The sequence below is a fragment of the Panthera tigris genome, chromosome C1, assembly GCF_018350195.1.
Source record: "Panthera tigris isolate Pti1 chromosome C1, P.tigris_Pti1_mat1.1, whole genome shotgun sequence".
NCBI lineage: Eukaryota > Metazoa > Chordata > Mammalia > Carnivora > Felidae > Panthera > Panthera tigris.
In genome coordinates this window covers 42,396,045-42,417,359 of record NC_056667.1, presented here as the reverse complement: position 1 = coordinate 42,417,359, position 21,315 = coordinate 42,396,045, and the positions used below count along the sequence as shown (strand labels likewise).

At 37.6% G+C, this 21,315-nt stretch overlaps 1 protein-coding gene across 5 annotated transcripts in view; it reads right to left on the bottom strand.

Moving 5' to 3' along the window:
* Nucleotides 1–21,315, bottom strand: part of SCP2 (sterol carrier protein 2) — a 125,375-nt gene that overhangs the window by 48,436 nt on the left and 55,624 nt on the right. For all 5 annotated transcript variants that reach the window (XM_007077188.3, XM_042997201.1, XM_042997200.1 and 2 more), the window contains one exon: nt 17,788–17,895. In XM_007077188.3, coding sequence (XP_007077250.1) covers nt 17,788–17,895 — 108 coding nt within the window. The remainder of the gene's footprint in view (nt 1–17,787; nt 17,896–21,315) is intronic.

Below are 21,315 nucleotides of genomic sequence, written 5' to 3'. Positions count from 1 at the left end.
AAGTTATCAAGATCTGTAAGTTTTTCCCCAAAAATGCTACCCCACCACTAACATTATTCCTAATGACTGATGATAACAGGAAAATTTTACCAACAGTGTAGACTAAAATATTGGAGAGGGTTTTCAAAGGATATTGTAGAAGGTATAACACTCTTTGATGTATTTAAAAATTGAGTAAATTCTATCTTCCTGAGGTATTTTAGGTTAGCTTTTTAGTGCTAGGGGAAAGAAGTAGATGACCTGTCAAGATTGACAACATTGTTTACATTTAATATTTTAAAATCCAGTGTTGCACACAAGATTATAAAAAAAGAAGTACTCTCACATTCTGCTGTTGGGACTATACATTGGTATAATCTTTTTTGAAAAAAATTTGGCAATGTCTACCAATTTTTAATGATATACTATCCTTTGACATAGTGAGGCCATTGTTTTGGATTTATCCTGAGTATACATACAAAAGTGTACAAAGACACAAAGATGCTTATTGCAGCATTGTTTATAGTAGCAAAATTGACATCACATATGTCTAGTAGGTATGCTAGGTAAATTTCTTATAATGAGAATACTGTGCAGGCATTAAAAAGAATAAAGAATATCTATAAATGATAATATAAAAAGATTTTAAGATGTAAGTAAATAAAGCTGTCTGCAATGTAGTAAATATACATATATAATACACACATAAAGAAAAGCTGTGGGGTGCCTGGGTGGCTCAGTCGGTTAAGCACCCAATTCTTGATTTTGGCTCAGGTCATGGTTCATGGGATGGAGCCCATGGGATTCTCTGTCCCCTTGCTCTCTGTCCCTCCCCCACTCATGTGCATGCACTCTCTCTCTCTCTCTAAAAATACATAAATAAACATTAAAAAAAAGAGAAAGGCTGCATACAGCCAAGATATGGAAACAATACACATGTCCACCTATAGATGAATGGATAAAGAAGATGTGGTATGTAGATAGATAGATAGATAGATAGATACACACATACACACACACACACACACACACACACACATACACACAGTGGAATATTACCCAGGCATAAAACAGGATGAGATCTTGCCACTTGCAATAACATGGATGGACCTAGAAGGTACTATGCTAAGTGAAATAAGTCAGAGAAAGACAAATACCGTATGATTCTACTTATGTATGGAATCTGAAAAACAAAACAGATGAATGAATAAACAAAAAGCAGAGATGGATCCATACATACTGAGAACAAATTGATGGTGCCAGAGGAAGGGGGTAGGGAGATGGGCTAAATGGGTCAAGGGGAGTGGAAGACAGGCTTCCAGTTATGAAATGAGTAAGTCATGGGGATAAAAGATACAGCATAGGGAATATAGTCAATGGTATTGTAATAGCATTATAGGCTGACAGATGGTACCTATACTTGTGGTGAGCATAGCATAATGTGTAGACTTGTCCAACCACTATGCAGTACTCCTGAAATTAATGTAACATAATGTGTCAAGTATACTTCAAAAACAAAAAAAGAAAGACTGTATAAACACACATTTAAATATGCACTTGTATAAGCATAACAATTTGAGGGAGAATATCAAAAAAACTGTAAAAGAGGTTGACTCTGAAAAATAGAACTAAGGATAAGAAGAAAGAGAAAGACATGCTAAATGTTAAACTTTGTCATCCCATTATAATATTACAAACCATGACAACGCTTTAGAGAACTATTTGGCAGCTTCTTATAAAGTTAAACATACATCTGCCCTCTGACTGAACAATTTTACTCTGGGTTATTAACCCAAGAGAAATGCAAAAGGTGTGTCCACAAATAGACTTGTACAAAAATGTTCATAGCATCCTTATTTATAATGCCCTCAAGCAGGAAAAAACTCAAACATCCATCAACAGGAGAATGGATAAACAAACTGGTATATGGACTACAATTTAGCAATAAAAAAGAATGAACTACTGATACAGGAAAAATCTGGATCAGTCTTAGCCTGATTGAGGGGGAAGAGTTTGGAGAATGGGGAAGACGTTTGAGGGAAGTCAAGGTCCATCTATGTTGTAGCATCTGCCAATACTTAATTTGTGGCATAAGTATATTCTATTGCATGAATATAACACATTTTGTTTATTCATTCATCAAATGATGATCAACATCTAGGTTATTTTCACCTTTTTGGCTATTATAAATAATGCTGCTATAAACAATTGTGTTTTTGTGAGAACTGTGTATTTTATTATATGATAATTATACCTCAATTTTAAGATATAATATGGAGTGAAAAATCATATTGTTACTACAAAGCATTTGATTTCTGAGTGTTTCAGTGAATAGCAGAACAAATTAATTATAATGGCAAACAAATTAATTACAATGAAAATATGTTCCTTCAGAGGAGAAAAAAGTTATGTGTCAATAAAAACAGTTAGCCTGAGGGGCACCTGGGTAACTCAGTTGGTTAAATTCTGACTCTTGATTTCAGCCCAGGTCATGATCTCGCAGTTCATGGGTTCAAGCCCCACATTGGGCTCTATGCTGACAAGGTGGAGCCTGCTTGGGATTCTCTATCTCCCTCTGTCTCTGCTCTTCCCCCACCCAAAAAATAAATAAATAAACATTTTTTTTTTTTTTTAAAAACCACACAATTAACCTGAAATGCCACATTCATCTCTGGGATGAAAAAAGTTTCAAAAAAAAGAAAAAAGAAAAAGGAGTTTTTTTTTTATATGAGAGTGAGGAAGCTGTCTAAAAGGAGAATTTAAATCACTGTCTCTATTGCAAACTGCTACTTTTTGTCTTTTTAAAAATTTAGTTCCAGTATAGTTAACACATAGTGTTGTATTAGTTAGAAGTATACAATATAATGATTCAACAATTCTATACATTACTCAATGCTCATCAATATTATTTTACTCTTGCCACACCTGGGTGGCTCAATCAGTTAAGCGTCTGACTCTTGATTTTGACTCAGGTCATGATCTCACAATTTGTGAGCCCCACTATCAGTGCAGAGCCTGCTTCAGATTCTCTCTCTCCCTCTCTCTCTCTGCCCCTCCCCTGCTCATTGTCTCCCTCTCTCCTCTCTCTCAAAATAAACTTAAAAAAAAAAAAGATTACTCTTAATCCCCTTCACCTATTTTATCCCCCACCCCCCACCCCACCTACCCTTTGGTAACCATCTGTTTGTTCTCTATAGTTAGAGTCTCCTTTTGGTCTTTTTCTTTGTTCATTTTCTTTTCTTAAATTCAACATGAGTGAAATTATATGGTATTTGTCTTTCTCTGACTTATTTCACTTAGCAGTATGCCCTACAGATCCATCCATGCTGTTGCAAACGGCAAGATTTCATTTTTTTTTATGTCTGAGTAATATTCCATTATATATAGTACATCTTTATCCATTCATCTATTGATGGACACTTGGGCTGCTTCCATAATTTAGCTACTGTAAAAAAAGCTGCAATTTACATAGGGATGCATTTATCTTTTCAAGTTAGCGTTTCAGTTTCTTGTAGGCAGCATGTAGATGGTCTTGCTTTCTTATCCATTCCATCACCTTATGTCTTTTCATTGGAGTGTTTAGTCCGTTTACATTTAAAGTAATTATTTTTTTTTAATTTTTTTTTTAACGTTTATTTATTTTTGAGACAGAGCATGAACAGGGGAGGAGCAGAGAGAGAGGGAGACACAGAATCTGAAACAGGCTCCAGGCTCTGAGCTGTCAGCACAGAGCCCGACGCGGGGCTCAAACTCACAGACCGTGAGATCATGACCTGAGCCGAAGTCGGACGCTTAACCGACCGAGCCACCCAGGCGCCCCTTAAAGTAATTATTTATAGGTATATACTTATTGTCATTTTGTTACTTGTTTTATGTTTGTTTTTGTAGTTCTTCTCTGTTCCTTTCTTCTCTTGCTCTCTTCTCTCACGGTTTGCTGGCTTTAGTGATATACTTGGATTCTTTTCTCTTTATTTTTTGCATTATGTATTACTGGTTTTTGATTTGTGGTTACTATTAGGTTTATATGTAACATTTTATGCATACAGCAGTGCATGTTCAGTCGATAGTCACTTAAGTTTGAACCTATTATTTACTCTCCTCCCCAACCCCATATTTTAGGTATAGGGTGTCATAATTTACATCCTTTATTCTGTGAATCTCTTGACTTATTTTTATAGGTATACTTATTTTTACTGCTTTTGTGCTTCCTACTTTTCTTACTCCTACTTATGGTCTTTCCTTTCTACTCAAAGAGTCCCCTTTAACATTTCTTATAGGTCTGGTTTAGTGGTCATCAACTCCTTTAACTTGTGTTTGTCTGAAAAACACTTTATCTCTCCTATTCTGAAAGACAGCCTTGCTAGATAGAATATTCTTGGTTGCAGGTTTTCTTTTTCTTTAAGCACTCTGAATATATCATGCCATTTCCTTCTGGCCTGCAAAGTTTCAGCTAAAAAATCAGCTAACAGCCTTATGGGATTTCCCCTGTATGTAATGGTTTTCTTTTTTCTTTTTTCTTTTTTTTTTTTTAACGTTTTTATTTATTTTTGAGACAGAGAGAGACAGAGCATGAACAGGGGAGGGGCAGAGAGAGAGGGAGACACAGAATTCGAAGCAGGCTCCAGGCTTTGAGCCATCAGCCCAGAGCCCGATGCAGGGCTCGAACTCACGGACCACGAGATCGTGACCTGAGTTGAAGTCGGACGCTCAACCAACTGAGCCACCCAGGCGCCCCTGGTTTTCTTTTTTCTTGATGCTTTTAAAATTATCTCTTTCTGTATCACTACTTTTTGTGTTTTAATTACTACATGTCTTGATGTGGACCTCCTTGGGTTGATTTTGTTGGGGACTCTCTGTGCTTCCTGGGTCTGGATTTCCGTTTCCTTCCCCAGCTGTTAAGTTTTCAGCTATTATTTCTTCAAATACATTTTCTGCCCCATTTTCTTCTCCATCTGGGATCCCTAAGAGGCAAATGTTATTATGCTTGATGGAGTCACTGAGTTCCCTATTTTCATTTAGTATTATTATTTTTTCTCTCTCCTGTTCAGCTTGATTGCTTTCCATTACTCTGTACTCCAGGTTGCTAATCCATTCTTCTGCCTCCTTTAGTCTACTGTTGATTCCATCTAGTGTATTTTTAATTTCAGTTATTGAGTTATTCATCTCTGATTGGTTCTTTTGTTTTGTTTTGTTTTCCATCTCTGTTGAGGGTCTCACTGAGGCCCTTCACTCTTTTCCCAAGTCCAGTGAGTATTTTTATGACCATTACTTTAATTCTCTATCAGGCATACCACTTATTTATCTCTGTTTTATTTAGCTCTCTTACTATGCTTTTATCTTGTTCTTTCATTTGGGACATATTCTTTTGTCTCCTTATTTTGTCTACCCCTCTGTGAGTGTCTATGTGTTAGGAAAGTCAACTATGTCTCCTGCTCTTGAAAGTAGTAGCCTTATGAAGAAGAGGTCCTGTAGTGCCCTGCAATGCAATGTCCCCTGTTCACCTGAACCTGGCACTTCAGGGGTGCCTTTTATGTGTGTTGCTTGCATCCTACTATGGTGCCTGAGCTGCTTTTGCCTTCAGTCCCATCCTCTGCAATGGCTCTCTTTGCCTGTTGCAGACAGTGTTTGGTCCCTGTGTTGTTAGTGGGCCAGTTTGGGGCTGCCTTGGGCTTGAGTAAGTCAGATCAGGCATTTGCTAGAGATGCAGTAACACCAAACAGCAGAGCATTGGCACTTTTCCTGTGCTGTCCCCTGAGAAGCTTTCATTGGTGAGCAGGGACTATAGTGAGACCAGGTATATGCCCCCAGCCCACTGCTGCAACTACAGCTGGATTGGTATATGTGGGTATCTTCCCTTCTCTCCAGGGCAAGAGTCACTTTGGAGTGGTGCCAACCCCTCTTGGGGATGCTTGCACACTGCCAGGCTTGTGGCACTGCTTTGTGTTGACTCCAGCCAAAGGTATACGGGAAGAGGCTGGTCCACAGGAGAATGTGGGGGCAGAGCATGCAGTGGCAGCAAAGTCTGTGCTGGTCCACTGCAGGAGGGGACCTGCAACTGCCCGGTAAAACTCCTACAGATGCCAGCCAGGTTGCAGGGGGTGGACCTGTGGAGGCTGGACATCCTGTTAGCAAGCTAGGTGGAAAGTGTTGGCACTGTGCTGTTTCCCATATATGTCCATGTGTCTAGGCTGGGGGTAGGAGAGGGAAATGGCACCTGCTAGCTCTTTTGTTCTTGGAGAAGTCTCCCAAAGATCCCTGCCCTTCTAGCACATGTTCTGAGATGAGTATACAAATCTCCCTCCTATATACCCCAGGTTTTTTTCAGACCACTGTTTCTATGCTGTATCTCCACAGGTATGTATGTTGTGCTATTTCTATAAGGGCAAGGACTCAGTTTGCCATGACCAACCCAGTTCTCCCAGAGCGGAGCCCACTGATTTTTAAAATTCCAGCCCTGATAATTGTAAGAACTTGAAATTTTTGACCCCTTTGGTTTTCACAACCAAATGTTATGGGGATTTGTCTTCACCATGCAGGAGTCCCATGCCTGAGGTGCCTGGTACAAAGGTCTGTTTCTCTCTCCTCTCTGCACCTGCAGTGTCCCTCCCTCCTGTAGACAGTCCTGCACATCTCTTTAGCTTCCAAACACATCTGCCGACTTCCTATGCTCTTCAATGTGGCCTCTTCTCTATGTTTAGCTGTGGAGAGGGTGTTCTGTCATTCAAGTCATTTTCTGGGTTATTTACACCAAGGTAGGTGTTATCTACTTGTATCCATGGGACAAAGTGAACTTAGGGTCTTTCTACTTCACCATCTTTCCCAGAAGTGCAAACTACAACTCTATGGGGCTTCAATGACCATACCACAGAAATATTTATTATCACTCAGACTTCTTTATGTCCCATTAGCAAAAAGTCAACATTGACGTATGACCTACCTCTTTGGAGGGATAAAGGAAAGAGTTTAGTCTATTTACTAAAGGCAGAAAAGTAGTTTAAAAATGTCTGTGTAGTACTGGGTAAAATAATTATATAGAGAAATTAATGCCTTGAGGCTGTCATACTAGAAGAAAAATTACTTTCTCTACAAATTAAAGAATGTTGTTCTCCTGAAATAGTTATACATTTTCCATGTTGTGATACAAACAATGACTTTATTACCAGCTACAAACAGTTACCTAGATCCAATATGGCATCCTTTTACAGAAATTGTAGGAGGAGAATACTAGCAGTTATTGTTTTTCTACCCCATTTTGGGAACTGTGCTATATACTTCACATATACATATTTCCTAATTTAATCCAAAGAACAACTCTGTAAGGTAGATATAGGTTGTTTATTTATTCCCATTTTACATATTAAAAACAACAACAAAAACTAGGAGCAACAAAGCTGTATACTAAAAAGAATGAAGAGGCTAAGATGAAATACAAGACTTCAGTCATACAGAACACACCCCTGCAATTGAGGTACATCAACCTTTCCATTCACAGCCACTGCTCCTAAAAGTTAATCTGCACTATTGTTGCTACTTTCCCACTTCTATTTATTTCTGCATTCCCATGTGTTTCTAGCAAAACATTTCAATAAAATTGTTCCAGTACTTCCAATGGCTTGATAATAGTGAAATCCAAAGGACACTTTTCACTCTATCAATTTAACTTTTCTGGCCTGATGACTTAACTTTTGAAACATTCCTCCCTTGAATAACTGACTATATATTCTTATTATTCTTAAATGTATCTTCCTCTCCACCTATACCTTTAATTTTTATATCTCCCAGGGTTTTATTCTTGATCTTTGTGCTGGATTTGCCAACGTGGTATTCCAAATAGTATTTTCTCTGGTTAAGAAGCTCAGTTAATAGCCTCAATAAATGAATACAGGGATGAACACCTATTCACAGCATTCATTGGGCTTACAATGTAGTCTATCACCCTGAAGCAGTTGATCTGATAGTATAATGTAAAAGCCTTTTGAAGACTCTATAATGGTACCAGCAGCACTTTGTAGTGCTGGAGTCACACCCTCCAAAATGTGGAACATATTTTGAATTAATGGTGCTATTTCTCTATAGTCACTACAAAAAGGATCAAAAGATGGAAAAGGGAGTAGCTCCTCTCACTGTTAACCTTAATAATCTACTAGGAAAATTTTGTCATTCCTGAAACTTTGGGTTCTGCTAGTTTAGCAGTCTTAAACACAACAATAGTTCCATTGACCTGAAAGCTAAGCTCACCACCTGGCTTCTGGTGTTGTATACATTTGACAAATGTATAATCACGTGTAGCTGCCACTGTAGTATCACACAGAACAGTCTCATGCCCTTTTCCTCTATGCTGTATACCTTCTTCCTTCCCTCTCCTCTAACACATGATCCTTCTACTACTTCCATATGTTATACATTTGGAATCATATGAGTATGTAGCCTTTTCAGATCAGCTTCTTTCACCTAAGTAATATGCACATAAGGTTCCTCCATGTCTTTTCAATACTTGATAGCTAATATTTTGTTAGCAATGACTAATATTATATTGTCTGGATGCACCATCATTTATGCATTCATTCACCTTCTGAAGGACATTTTGGTTGCTTCTAAGTTTTGGCAATTTTTTTTTTTTTTTAATTTTTTTTTTTAACGTTTATTTATTTTTGAGACAGAGAGAGACAGATCATGAATGGGGGAGGGACAGAGAGAGAGGGAGACACAGAATCGGAAGCAGGCTCCAGGCTCCGAGCCATCGGCCCAGAGCCCGACGCGGGGCTCGAACTCACGGACCGTGAGATCGTGACCTGAGCTGAAGTCGGACGCTTAACCGACTGAGCCACCCAGGCGCCCCTTGGCAATTTAAATAAAGCTGCTATAAACATCCATGTGCAGATTTTTATGTGGACATAAGTTTTCAACTCATCTAGGTGAATGTCAATGAGCACAACTCCTGAATTGTATGGTGGAGGATGTTTCATTTTTTTTATTAAGTTTTTAATTTTACTCCATTATAGTTAACATGCAGTGTTATATAGTGATTCAACAATTCTACACATTACTCAGTGCTCATGATAAGTGTAGGGAATATTTCATTTTGTAAAAACTTGCCAGCATTTGGTGTTGTCACCATTTTGGATCCGGGACATTCTAATAGGTATGTAATGGTATCCTATGGTTTTAATTTGCAATTCTCTAATGACATATGATGTTAAAGATCTTTCCACATGCTTATTTGACACTCTATATCTTCTTTGGTGAAGTGTCTGTTTGGGTCTTTTGCCCAATTTTTAATCATATTGTTCATTTTCTTATTATTTACTTTATAAGAATTCTTTGTTTCCTTTAGATAATAGTCCTTTAGCAGATATGTCTTTTGCAAATATTTTCTCTCAGTCTGGCTTATTTTCTCATTCTCTTAAAATTTTGTCTTTTTTAATCCCTCTATTTCTCCCTTATTTCCTTCTTGTGTATTAAATATGTATTTTCTAGTATACCATTTTCATTCTTTGTCATTTTACTATATATTTTTTCACTATCTTTCCTATATGTTTTTTCTTAACATTTATTTATTTTTGAGAGACAGAAAGAGAGCAAAGCAGGGGAGGGGCAGAGAGAGAGGGAGACACAGAATCCAAAGCAGGCTGCAGGCTCTGAGCTGTCAGTACAGAGTCCAATGCAGGGCTTGAACCCACGAAGGATGAAATCATAACCTAAGCTGAAGTTGGACACTTAACCAACTAAGCCACCCAGGCGGTGCTCTTTCCTATGTTTGAAAGCTATTTTTTAGTGGTTACTCTAGGAATTACAATTAACATCTTAATTTATACCAACCTAGTTTGAATTAATACCAACATAATTTCTTTTTTTTTTTAATGTTTATTTTTTTTGAGAGAGAGAGATAGAGAATGAATGTAGGAGAGTCAGAGAGAGAGGGAGACACAGAATCCAAAGCAGGTTCCAGGCTCTGAGCTGTAAGCCCAGAGCCAGACACAGGGCTCAAACTCACGAACTGTGAGATCATGACCTGAGCCCAAGTCAGACGCTTAACTGGCTAACCCACCCAGGTGCCCCTCCAACTTAACTTCAATAGTATACAAAAATGGTCAGCTATGTTACCTCCACCCTCCTTTGTGTTGTCACTGTCATACAAATAACATTTTTATGCATTGTATGTCTATCAACTCAGATTATTGCTTCATGCAGCTGGACAGGAGGGGAGAAACATGCCAAAATAATGTACTGCTATTGTCTTTATATTTACAAATACACCTACTACTAATGCTACTACTAATGCTCTGTATTTCTTCATATGCTCTTTATTCCACTGTCTAGTGTTTTCTTTTTTTTTTTTTTCTCATTTTGCTATGGGTTTATTCCTGCTGTTATTTATTTATTTTTTTTAATTTATGTCCAAGTTAGTTAGCATATAGGGCGACAGTGATTTCAGGAGTAGATTCCTTAATGCCCCTTACCCATTTAGCCCATCCCCCCTCCTACAACCCCTCTAGTGACCCTCTGTTTGCTCTCCATATTTAAGAGTCTCTTATGTTTTGTCCCCCTCCCTGTTTTTATATTATTTTTGCTTCCCTTCCCTTATGTTCATCTGTTCTGTGTCTTAAAGTCCTCATATGAGTGAAGTCATATGATACTTATCTTTCTCTGACTAATTTCGCTTCACATAATACCCTCTAGTTCCTATCCACATAGTTGCAAATGGCAAGATTTCATTCTTTTTGATTGCCGAGTAATACTCTATTGTATAGATATACCACATCTTCTATATCCATTCATCCATTGATGGACATTTGGGCTCTTTCCATACTTTGGCTATTGTTGATAGTGCTGCTATAAACATTGGGGTGCATGTGTCCCTTCGAAACAGCATACCTATATCCTTTGGATAAATACTTAGTAGTTCAACTGCTGGGTTGTAGGGTAGTTCTACTTTTAATTTTTTTTAATTTTTTAGTGTTATTTATTTTTGAAGGAGAGAGAGACAGAGTGTGAGTGGGGGAGGGGCAGAGAGAGTGAGGCACAGAATCTGAAGCAGGTTCCAGGCTCTAAGCTGTCAGCACAAAGCCTGACGCAGGGCTCGAACATACAAACCGCAAGACCATGACCTGAGCTGAAGTCAGTTGCATAGCCAGCGGAGCCACCCAGGCGCCCCTCTATTTTTAATTTTTTGAGGAACCTCCATACTGTGTCCCAGAGTATGGGACCAGTTTGCATTCCTACCAGCAGTGCAAAAGAGATCCTCTCTCTCCACATCCTCACCAACATCTGTTGTTGCCTGAGTTGTTAACGTTAACCATTCTGACATGTGTGAGGTGGTATCTCATTGTGGTTTTGATTTGTATTTTCCTGATGATAAGTGAAGTTGAACATTTTTTCATGTCTCGGTTGGCATCTGGATGTCTTCTTTGGAAAAGTGTCTATTCATGTCTTTTGCCCATTTCTTCACTGGATTATTTTTTGGATTTTTTGGGTGTGGAGTTTGATAAGTTCTTTATAGATTTTGGATACTAACCCTTTATCTGATATGTCATTTGCAAACATCTTCTCCCATTCTGTCAGCTGCCTTTTAGTTTTGCTGATTGTTAAGCAAAGGATGCTGTGCAGAAGCTTTTTATTTTTATGAGGTCCAATAGTTCATTTTTGCTTTTGTTTCCCTTGCCTCCAGAGATATGTTGAGTAAGAAATTGCTAGGGCCAAGATCAAAGAGGTTTTGCCTGCTTTCTCCTCAAGGATTTTGATGGCTTCCTGTCTTACATTGAGGTTTTTCATTCATTTTGAGTTTATTTTTGTGTATGGTGTAAGAAAGTGGTCCAGGTTCATTTTTCTGCATGTCACTTTCCAGTTTTCCCAGCACCACTTGCTGAAGAGACTGTCTTTATTCCATTGGATATTCTTTCCTGCTTTGTCAAAGATAGTTGGCCATATGTTTGTGGGTACGTTTCTGGGTTCTCTATTCTGTTCCATCGATCTGAGTGTCTGTTTTTGTGCCAGTACCAAACTGTCTTGATGATTACAGCTTTATAATGCAGCTTGAAATCCAGGACTGTGATGCCTCCTGCTTTGGTCTTCTATTTCAAGATTGCTTTGATTATTCAGGGTCTTTTCTGGTTCCATACAAATTTTAGAATTGTTTGCTCTAGCTCTGTGAAGAATGCTGGTGTTATTTTGATAGGGATTACATTGACTATGTAGATTGCTTTGGGTAGTATTGACATTTTAATAATATTTGTTCTTCCTACCTAGGAGCATGGAACATTTTTCCATTTGTTTTCTATTTGTTTCTTCTTCAATTTCTTTCATAAACTTTCTATAGTTTTCAGTGTATAGATATTTCACCTCTTTGGTTAGATTTATTCCTAGGCATTTTATGGTTTTTGGTACAATTGTAAATGGGATCGATTCCTTGATTTCTCTTTCTGTTGCTTCATTGTTGGTGTATAGGAATGCAACCAATTTCTGTGCATTGATTTTATATCCTGAAATTTTGCTGAATGCATGAATCAGTTCTAGCAGTTTTTTGGTGGAATCTTTTGGGTTTTCCATTTGCGTATCATGTCATCTGCAAAGAGTGAACGTTTGACATCCTCCTGGCCAATTTGGATGCCTTTATATCTTTGTGTTGTCTGATGGCTGAGGCTAAGACTTCTAATACTTTGTTGAATAACAGTGGCGAGAGTAGACACCCCTGTCTTGTTCCTGACCTTATGGGGAAAGCTCTCAGTTTTCCCCATTGAGGATGATATTAGTGTTGGATCTTTCATATATGGCTTTTATGATCTCAAGGTATGATCCTTCTATCCCTACTTTCTCGAGGGTTTTTATCAAGAAAGGATGCTGTATTTTGTCAAATGCTTTCTCTGCATCTATTGAGAGGATCACATGATTCTTGTCCTTTCTTTTATTGATGTGATGAATCACATTGATTGTTTTGCGAATATTGAACCAGTCCTGCATCCCAGGTATAAATCCCACTTGGTCGTGGTGAATAATTTTTTTAATGTATTGTTGGATCCAGTTGGCTAATATCTTGAGGATTTTTGCATCCATGTTCATCAGGGAAATTGGTCTATAGTTCTCCTTTTTAGTGAGGTCTTTGTCTGGTTTTGGAATCAAGGTAATGCTGGCTTCATAGAAAGAGTTTCGAAGTTTTCCTTCCATTTTTATTTTTTGGAACAGCTTCAAGAGAATAGGTGTTAACTCTTCCTTAAATCTTTGGTAGAATTCCCCGGGGAAAGCCATCTGGCCCTGGGCTCTTGTTTTTTGGGAGATTTTTGATTACTAATCCAATTTCTTTACTGGTTATGGGTGTGTTCAAACTTTCTATTTCTTCCTGTTTCAGTTTTGGTAGTGTATATGTTTCTAGGAATTTGTCCATTTCTTCCAGATTGCCCATTTTACTGGTGTATAATTGCTCATAGTATTTTCTTATTATTGTTTTTATTTCTGCTGTGTTGGTTGTGATTTCTCCTGTTTCATTCTTGATTTTATTTATTTGGGTCCTTTCCTTTTTCTTTTTGATCAAACTGGCTAGGGGTTTATCAATTTTGTTAATTCTTTCAAAGAACCAGCTTCTGGTTTCATTGATCTGTTCTACTGGGGTTTTTTTTGTTTGTTTGTTTGTTTGTTTTGTTTGTTTGTTTGCTTTGGCTTCAATAGCATTAATTTCTGCTCTAATCTTTATTATTTCCTGTCTTCTGCTGGTTTTGGGTTTTATTTGCTCATCTTTTCCCAGCTCTTTAAGGTGTAAGGTTAGGTTGTGTATCTGAGACCTTTCTTCCTTCTTTAGGAAGGCCTGGATTGCTATATATAGTGTTCTTTCATTTCACTATCTCTTTATAAAGGATTTCTTATAGGAGAGGTCTAATGATAAATTCTCTCAATTTTTGTTTATCTGGGAATGTCTTCATTTCTCCTTCATTTTTATTTATTTATTTTTAATATTTATAGAGACAGAGTACATACCCACATGCACACACATGTGCATGTGCTAGTCGGGGAGGGGCAGAGAGAGACAGAGAGAGAGAATTCCAAGCAGGCTCCATGCTGTCAGCACAGAGCCTGGCATGGGGCTCGATTCCATGAACCATGAGATTATGACCTAAACTGAAATTAAGAGTCCGTTGCTCAACTGACTGAGCCACCCAGTGCCCCCTCCTTCATTTTTAAAGGGTAGTTTCACTGAATACAGAATTGTTCCTTAGCACTTTCTTTCATCACACTGCTTCAATAGTTTCTGAAACAAAATCAGCTGTTAAGCCTTACTGAGGAATGCTTGTACATGATGAATCTTCTCCCTTGATGTTTTCAATATACTTTTACTTCCAACAGTTTGACTATGATGTGTCTAAGTGTAAATCTCTTTGAGATATTCCTACTTGAAGTTTGTTGAACTTCTTCAATATGCATATAAATGTTTTTTCCTCAAGTTTGGGGAGTTATCAGCCATTATTTCTTCAAATATTCTCTCTGCCCCTTTTTCTCCTCTCCTTCTGAGGTCACTACGTTTATGCTGTTAGTGTTGCTGGGGTCCCACAGGTCTCTGAGGCTCTGTTCATTTTTCTCCTTCTTCTTCCTTTTTTTTTTTTTTTTTCTGTTCATCAGCCTGGATAATTTCAATTGACTTACCTAAAACTTTTACTGATTTTTTCTTCTGCCTGCTCATATTTGGTATTGAGACCCTCTAGTGAATTTTTCATTCCAGTTACTATACTTGTCAATGCCAGAATATATTTGGTTCTTTTCTATAATTTCTACCTAGTAATTGATATTTTCTATTTGGTTGTGACACTTTCCTTTAGTTCTTTAGATATAGCTTCCTTTAATTCTTTGAACACACTTAAGTAGATGATTGTCTTTGTCTAGTAAATTCAAAGCTTGGCCTACCTCAGTTTCTATTGACTGTTTTTCCCCTATGTATGGGCCATACTTTCTTGTTTCTTTGCATGTCTCACATTTTTTTGTTAAAAACTGGCTATTTTATATAATACAATATGGCACCTCTAGAAATCAGATTCTTCCCCTTTCTCAGAGTTTGTTGTTGTTGACTTTTCCAAACTGATTCTGTAAAGTCTATATTCTTTGTCACAATTGATCATTATATTTTCTTCTTGGTTACCTTAGTGGTTAGCTAATGGCTGGACAGAGATTTTCTTAAGTGTCTGGAACTAATAAGTCTCCCAGTTTTTGCTGAAGCTGCGTGTGTGTGTGTGTGTGTGTGTGTGTGTGTGTGTATTGGGGCACTCAGCCAGGCAGTTTACAACTTCACCTTAGCCTCTACTTCCCAATTGCGCAGAGCCCCAAGGTTAGCCAGAGGTAAGAGCTTAAGATCTTGTTAGGTCATGGGGCGCCTGGGTGGCGCAGTCGGTTAAGCGTCCGACTTCAGCCAGGTCACGATCTCGCGGTCCGTGAGTTCGAGCCCCGCGTCAGGCTCTGGGCTGATGGCTCGGAGCCTGGAGCCTGTTTCCGATTCTGTGTCTCCCTCTCTCTCTGCCCCTCCCCCGTTCATGCTCTGTCTCTCTCTGTCCCCAAAAAATAAATAAAAAACGTTGGAAAAAAAAAAATTAAAAAAAAAAAAAAGATCTTGTTAGGTCTTTTCTGAGCATGAAGAAAGCCTTGAACATACATACAATCTTCATGTATATACTGGGTGTTCTAGATTCTTAGGGACATGTCAGATCTTTTCAAAGACCCTTAATAGACATCTCATTCCCCGGTTTTTTCTTTTAAGGTTTTTGGTTGGGTCTTTTGTCCCAATTATCAGCACCTCAGGCAGCTATGTTGTTAAGCCAATTGTTGTTAATTATTCTTAACAAGTGATTCTGGAGAAAATACTCTGCAAGTTCTGTGTCAGGTTACTTAAAGACAAGCATTTTAAGAATGGTTTACCAGGGAACTGTCAGACAGGTCAAATAATGACATTTCTCTAAGAATGGGGCTTTGAAAGAACTCCAATTCCATTTTGACTCCTCCAGTGCTGGCCAGGCTGCTGGTTTCTACCATGATTGCAGGCTACTGCTTTCAAGACTACCATGGAGCTGGGGCAAAGGGGAGTGGTATTAGAGCAAGTCAAAATGCCATTAAAGCTTAGTGTTCTTATGGAGATTCAGCAGACTGTTTTTAAAAATGTTCCCCCAGATTGTTGCAACCGTTTGGTTAATTTCCAGAGTTCTGTAAAAACTTGATCTTGACAATTTTTTTTTTAAGTAGGCTTCACACCCAGTGCGGAGCCCAATGTGGGGCTTGAACTCACAACCTTGAGATCAAGACCTGAGCTGAGATAGAGTTGGAGGCTTAACCAACTGAGCCACCCAAGCGCCCCAGTCTTGATAATTTTTGCAAGTGTTCTTAGTACTTTTATAAAGGAGAGTATTTGTCAGATATTGTTATTCTGTCACTCCCAGTAATATCACTCTCATTCCCCTCATTTTCAGATTACTTCGAAATATAGTGGATTGTTCAGAGCAATAACAACAATAGTATACTGTGGGGTTTACAAATATTTTGGAAGTGCTTGGAAATATGCTGTTGTAAAAGTCCCTTACATTATATGTAAAATGGCATAACATTATTTGAAGGTAGACTGTGGTTAAATTAAAGAGGTATGTTGCACATTCTACAGCAACCACTAAGAAATAAGAAAAAGAAATAATTCAACAGAAAAGAGAAAATAAAATACTAAAAAAAACCCAATGAACAAAAAGCACAAAAAAGAGAAAAGAACCAAAGAACAAACCAGACAAAATAAATAACAAGGTGGCACCTTCTACTGCAACTATCTATGTGTGCACATTTGTCTACCTATCTCTTACTCTCTGTTTACAAGTATCTATTCACTAGATAATAAGCTTACTAAATTTAAGTGGTAAAGAAAAATAAACCAGTTAATTGCTATAATGAATACACTGTTAATTCTAACTTCTCTATTTTGGAATTTGTAATAATTTATAAAATATTTAATATATAAGACAATATGAAAAAATACAAAGCTCAGCTATCTTCATAAAAACAAATCCCAGATTTTAGTACTAAATTATTTTATAAACTTTTCTGGTATAATTTCATTTTACAATTAAGGAAACTAAGATTCAAAGTGATTAACTGACTAATTGATAACTAATCAAAATAGTCACATGGCCAATCAGCAGTAAAGTCAAAGTAAAATTCTTATTTCATAACTTCTAGTCCAATTCTCCAGAGAAAAAAATTTCCATGTAACACCAACCACATATACAACTACATACAAATAATGTGCTCATTTCAACTTATTCTTATCCATCCAGCAGGTCTAGCAAGATCTCTATTTGGAACATTTTAATTTAAATTGTACACCTATTTGAAAATAATCAAACTTAAAAAATATTGTATGTTGGGGCACCTGGGTGGCTCAGTCAGTTAGATGCCTGACTTGGGCTCGGGTTGTGATCTCATGGTTCATGGGTTCGAGCCCCACATCAGGCTCTGCACTGACAGTGTGGAGCCTGCTTAGGATTCTCTCTCTCTGAGCCCTCCCCTGCTTGCACGCTCGCTCTCTCTCTCTCTCAAAATAAATAAACATTAAAAAAATATTTTAAAAAATATATGTATATTGAATTTAGAGTTTCACCTAATTCAAATTTTCATCAGTTAAGATTATTAAAATGCACTATACTTAAAGGAAAATTTAAAATAACATGACTAAATAATCATTTAAAGCACTGGCTACCAGGTTCAGAGAATACAATTCTTCATTCAAATCAATGGCTAAACAATTCACACTTATATAAAAAATGATAACAAAAAAATTAGGAAATGTGTGTGTAGTATTACCTGTAGCTCCCAGTGGATGTCCCTTTGAAATCAATCCACCACTAGGATTTATGACCCACTTTCCTCCATAAGTATTATCTCCCCTATCAACCAGTTTTCCACCTTGCCCTAAAGGAAAAATAATATTCACAAAGGTTAAAAATAACATTGGTCCAAATGATACGTTTTTTTTTTTAATTTCAGTATAGCCAAGATCTTCTTATAGTAAACATTTCTTAACAGTTCAAACTAATATCAAACTGATATAAGCACTTCTTTTTTAAAAAAATTTTTTAATGTTTATTTATTTTTGAGAGAGAAAGAGAGTATGGGGGAGGGGCAGAGAGAGAGGGAGACACAGAATCCAAAGCAATCTCCAGGCTCTGAGCTGTCAGCACAGAGCTGACACAGGGCTTGAACCCACAAACAGTGAGATCATGACCTGAGCCGAAGTTGGATGCTTAACCAACTGAGCCACCTAGGCACCCCCTGATATAAGCACTTCTAAAAGCTACATAATAAATACTGAGTAATAAAGATTTATATTTTAAGAACATTTCATACATTAAACAGAGTTCCTATTTAGAATTTCTTAAGAGCTCTCTGGCTTCCAAAATTGCTACAAATATAACAGAGATTCAAAGACCCCGAAGAATGGAAGTGGATCCAATACTATAACTAAAATAATTGCATCAGCTTTAAAAATCCATAATTGTGCCCAATGTATTCATTTTTATTTTCAATTGCACTGTTATATGATCTATAAACATTCCCAGCAAGCCGAGGGGAGAGCATGGGACATGAAATGAAGGGATGAAATGAAGTAGATGAAAATACTGTTGAGCCATAAGCATAAGCTTAAAAGAAAATGAAAATTACATGCTTGGTGGCTTCAACATTTCTATCAACTCTCTGGTCATTCTTCCAGGTGGTTAAGGAGTAAATAAAAATCCATGTAGGCTATAAAATATTCTTCCAGCTGGTATTTCTGATAATGAAGTGGAACCTCCAAAGAAAGATGGTGGTTATGGTACTGTCAGAGATGGCTAATAGCTTTTATGTACTCCCTTTGTGTCAGGCCTTGTTCTAATTATTACATATATCTACATAATTTAATCCTCAACACTATGAAGTATGTGTTATCATTCCCATTTTACAGATGAGGCAACAGTCACATAGATGTTAAGTAACTAGCCAAGGCAACAGCAGGGGACTAATCTAGGATTAATCATCAGGCAGCCTGGCTTCATAGCCCATGTTCTTAACCAATATATTTTATTGCCTTCAAAAACCAAAGAGTTTCTCTATTGGTAAAATGAAACACACTAATCACAAAATTTTTTATGACTCACACTTCTTTTTTTTTTTATGAGTTTATTTTTAAGTAATTTCTACACCCTATGTAGGGCTCAAACTCACAATCCTGAGATCAAAAGTCACATGCTCCACTGACTGAGCCACCCAGAAACCCCTATGACTAACACTTCTAATTTCACTTTAAATCTAGGTTGTAGATTAAAAACCATCCACTGAGGTATTCTTTTATTTTTTGGTGTTTCTGACATAGAGCCTGATACAAGGCTCTGGTCATAACAGGTATTCTACCTGCCATTACTGCTTTTAGAACTCCTAAATATTGTTACTATACCAAGTAATAGCAGACTGAATACAAACCAACCCCAAGAATGGAATAATTCACTGCATTTTCTTTTTTATAATATATACAACCTATTAAGTATTAGAAGATTCCACTGGCAATATCTTGAGCCCATCAACTAAAAGTGATCCAGAGATGAAAGTACTATAACAACCATTCTTATGGGCCACCGATAAGAAAATAAATAGAAAGCAATTATGTGCCAAAACTGCACTGGAAGCTAGGGGATACAGCAATAATGAAGCAAATATCCCCATTCTAATGGAATTAACTTCACTGTCAGGAGAGGTGTAAGGAAGAGACAGACAATATGTAATGAAAGTAAGATATATAACAGAGTGGTGATAAGAACCATGGGGTGGGGTAAAGGCAGGAAAGGGGGTACAGTAAGTGTTGGGACCAAAAAGACAGGGTAAGGAGTTCACATTTTAAACCAAGTTATGGGAGAAGTCTTCCACTTTGACATTTGGTCAAAGACCTTAAGGGAATAAGGGAGCAAATCATATGGATATGTGGAACAAAGAAAGGCCCTGAGCTAGAAGTAAGTCTGGAGTGTTTGAGGAAAGAGCCCAATGCAGCTGCAGCAAAGTAAAAGAGTCGGAGATGTAGAAGTCAGAAAGATGTGAGAGGGGAATAAAAAGGACCGATCACATTTGGCTTTTACTCCTGAACGAGACGATCAGAGGAATGATATTGATCTGCTGTATGCTTTTAACAGAACCATGAAAGCTTCATTATAGAAAATAAACCATAAGGAGACAAGGCAGAAGAAGGGGTGCCAGTTATGAGACTACTGCAATAATGTAAGTGAGAAATAACGGTGGTCTGGACTAGGCTGGTAGTGATAAAAAGTGGTAAGATATGGTTGTATTCTGGATATATTTAGAAGGCAGAGTCCATAGCCACCAGGACTTAGAGATGGATTCCAAGGGGGCTATGAAAGAATGAGAGAACTGGAGCAAAAGGAGAATGGGGAAGACTGAGGAAGGAGGAAGTCTGGGTCACAGCAGAAGCTCAATTTGGACTTGGATTTGAGATGCTAATGAGACATCCAAAAAACTCTTGAAAAATAGGCAGCTGGACATATAAGTCTAGAGATCAGGGAAGTGGTGTAAGCTAGGGATATAATTTTGAAAGTCATCATCATATATCAAAATGTATATATATTTAAAACCTTGAGATTATGTTCCAGTTCTACTAAGGCAGCATAGCATATATATTCACTATAGCCTATGTCTCCCACTGTTTACAATATAAAACACTAGATAAAATACAAAAAACAACTACTTGAAGACTCTGAAAAGTCAACAAACACAGGGGAATCATGGAGAGTTAAAACTTGGAGAAGCCACTATACAAGGGTAAATTCCAAGTTTTCTCTTTTTAGGCTCTCTCAACAGCTTTGTTCCAAGGGTGAGCACCATCCTGAGCATTACTGGCAGCAGGGTAAGCATAGGTAGCCAAAACTCTAACAGAAACTCCATTTTTCTAACCAGAGGAATGAGGAAAAGAAACCCATACAGGTCAGAGAGTAAAAGAGAAAGTTCACAGAGGAGAGAGGCAGAGAAGAGGATCCCTTATTTCTATGTATTAGAGGTATTAGGCATTTAGTGGGTAGAAACCAGGAATGCTGCTAAACTTCCTGCAATACACAACCCCCAAGACCAAGAATAATCTAATTCATCAACAACATTGAGGTTAAGAAATCCTGCAACCACTAAAACAAAAAAACCAAAAAAACTGGGGGTGTTAAATGGGTGGCAGATGAGCATTAAGGAAGGCACTTCTCGGGATGAGCACTGGGTGTCATATGTAAGAGATGAATCACTGGGTTCTACTCCTAAAGCCAAGACTATACTGTATGTTAACTAACTTGAAAATACAATACAATA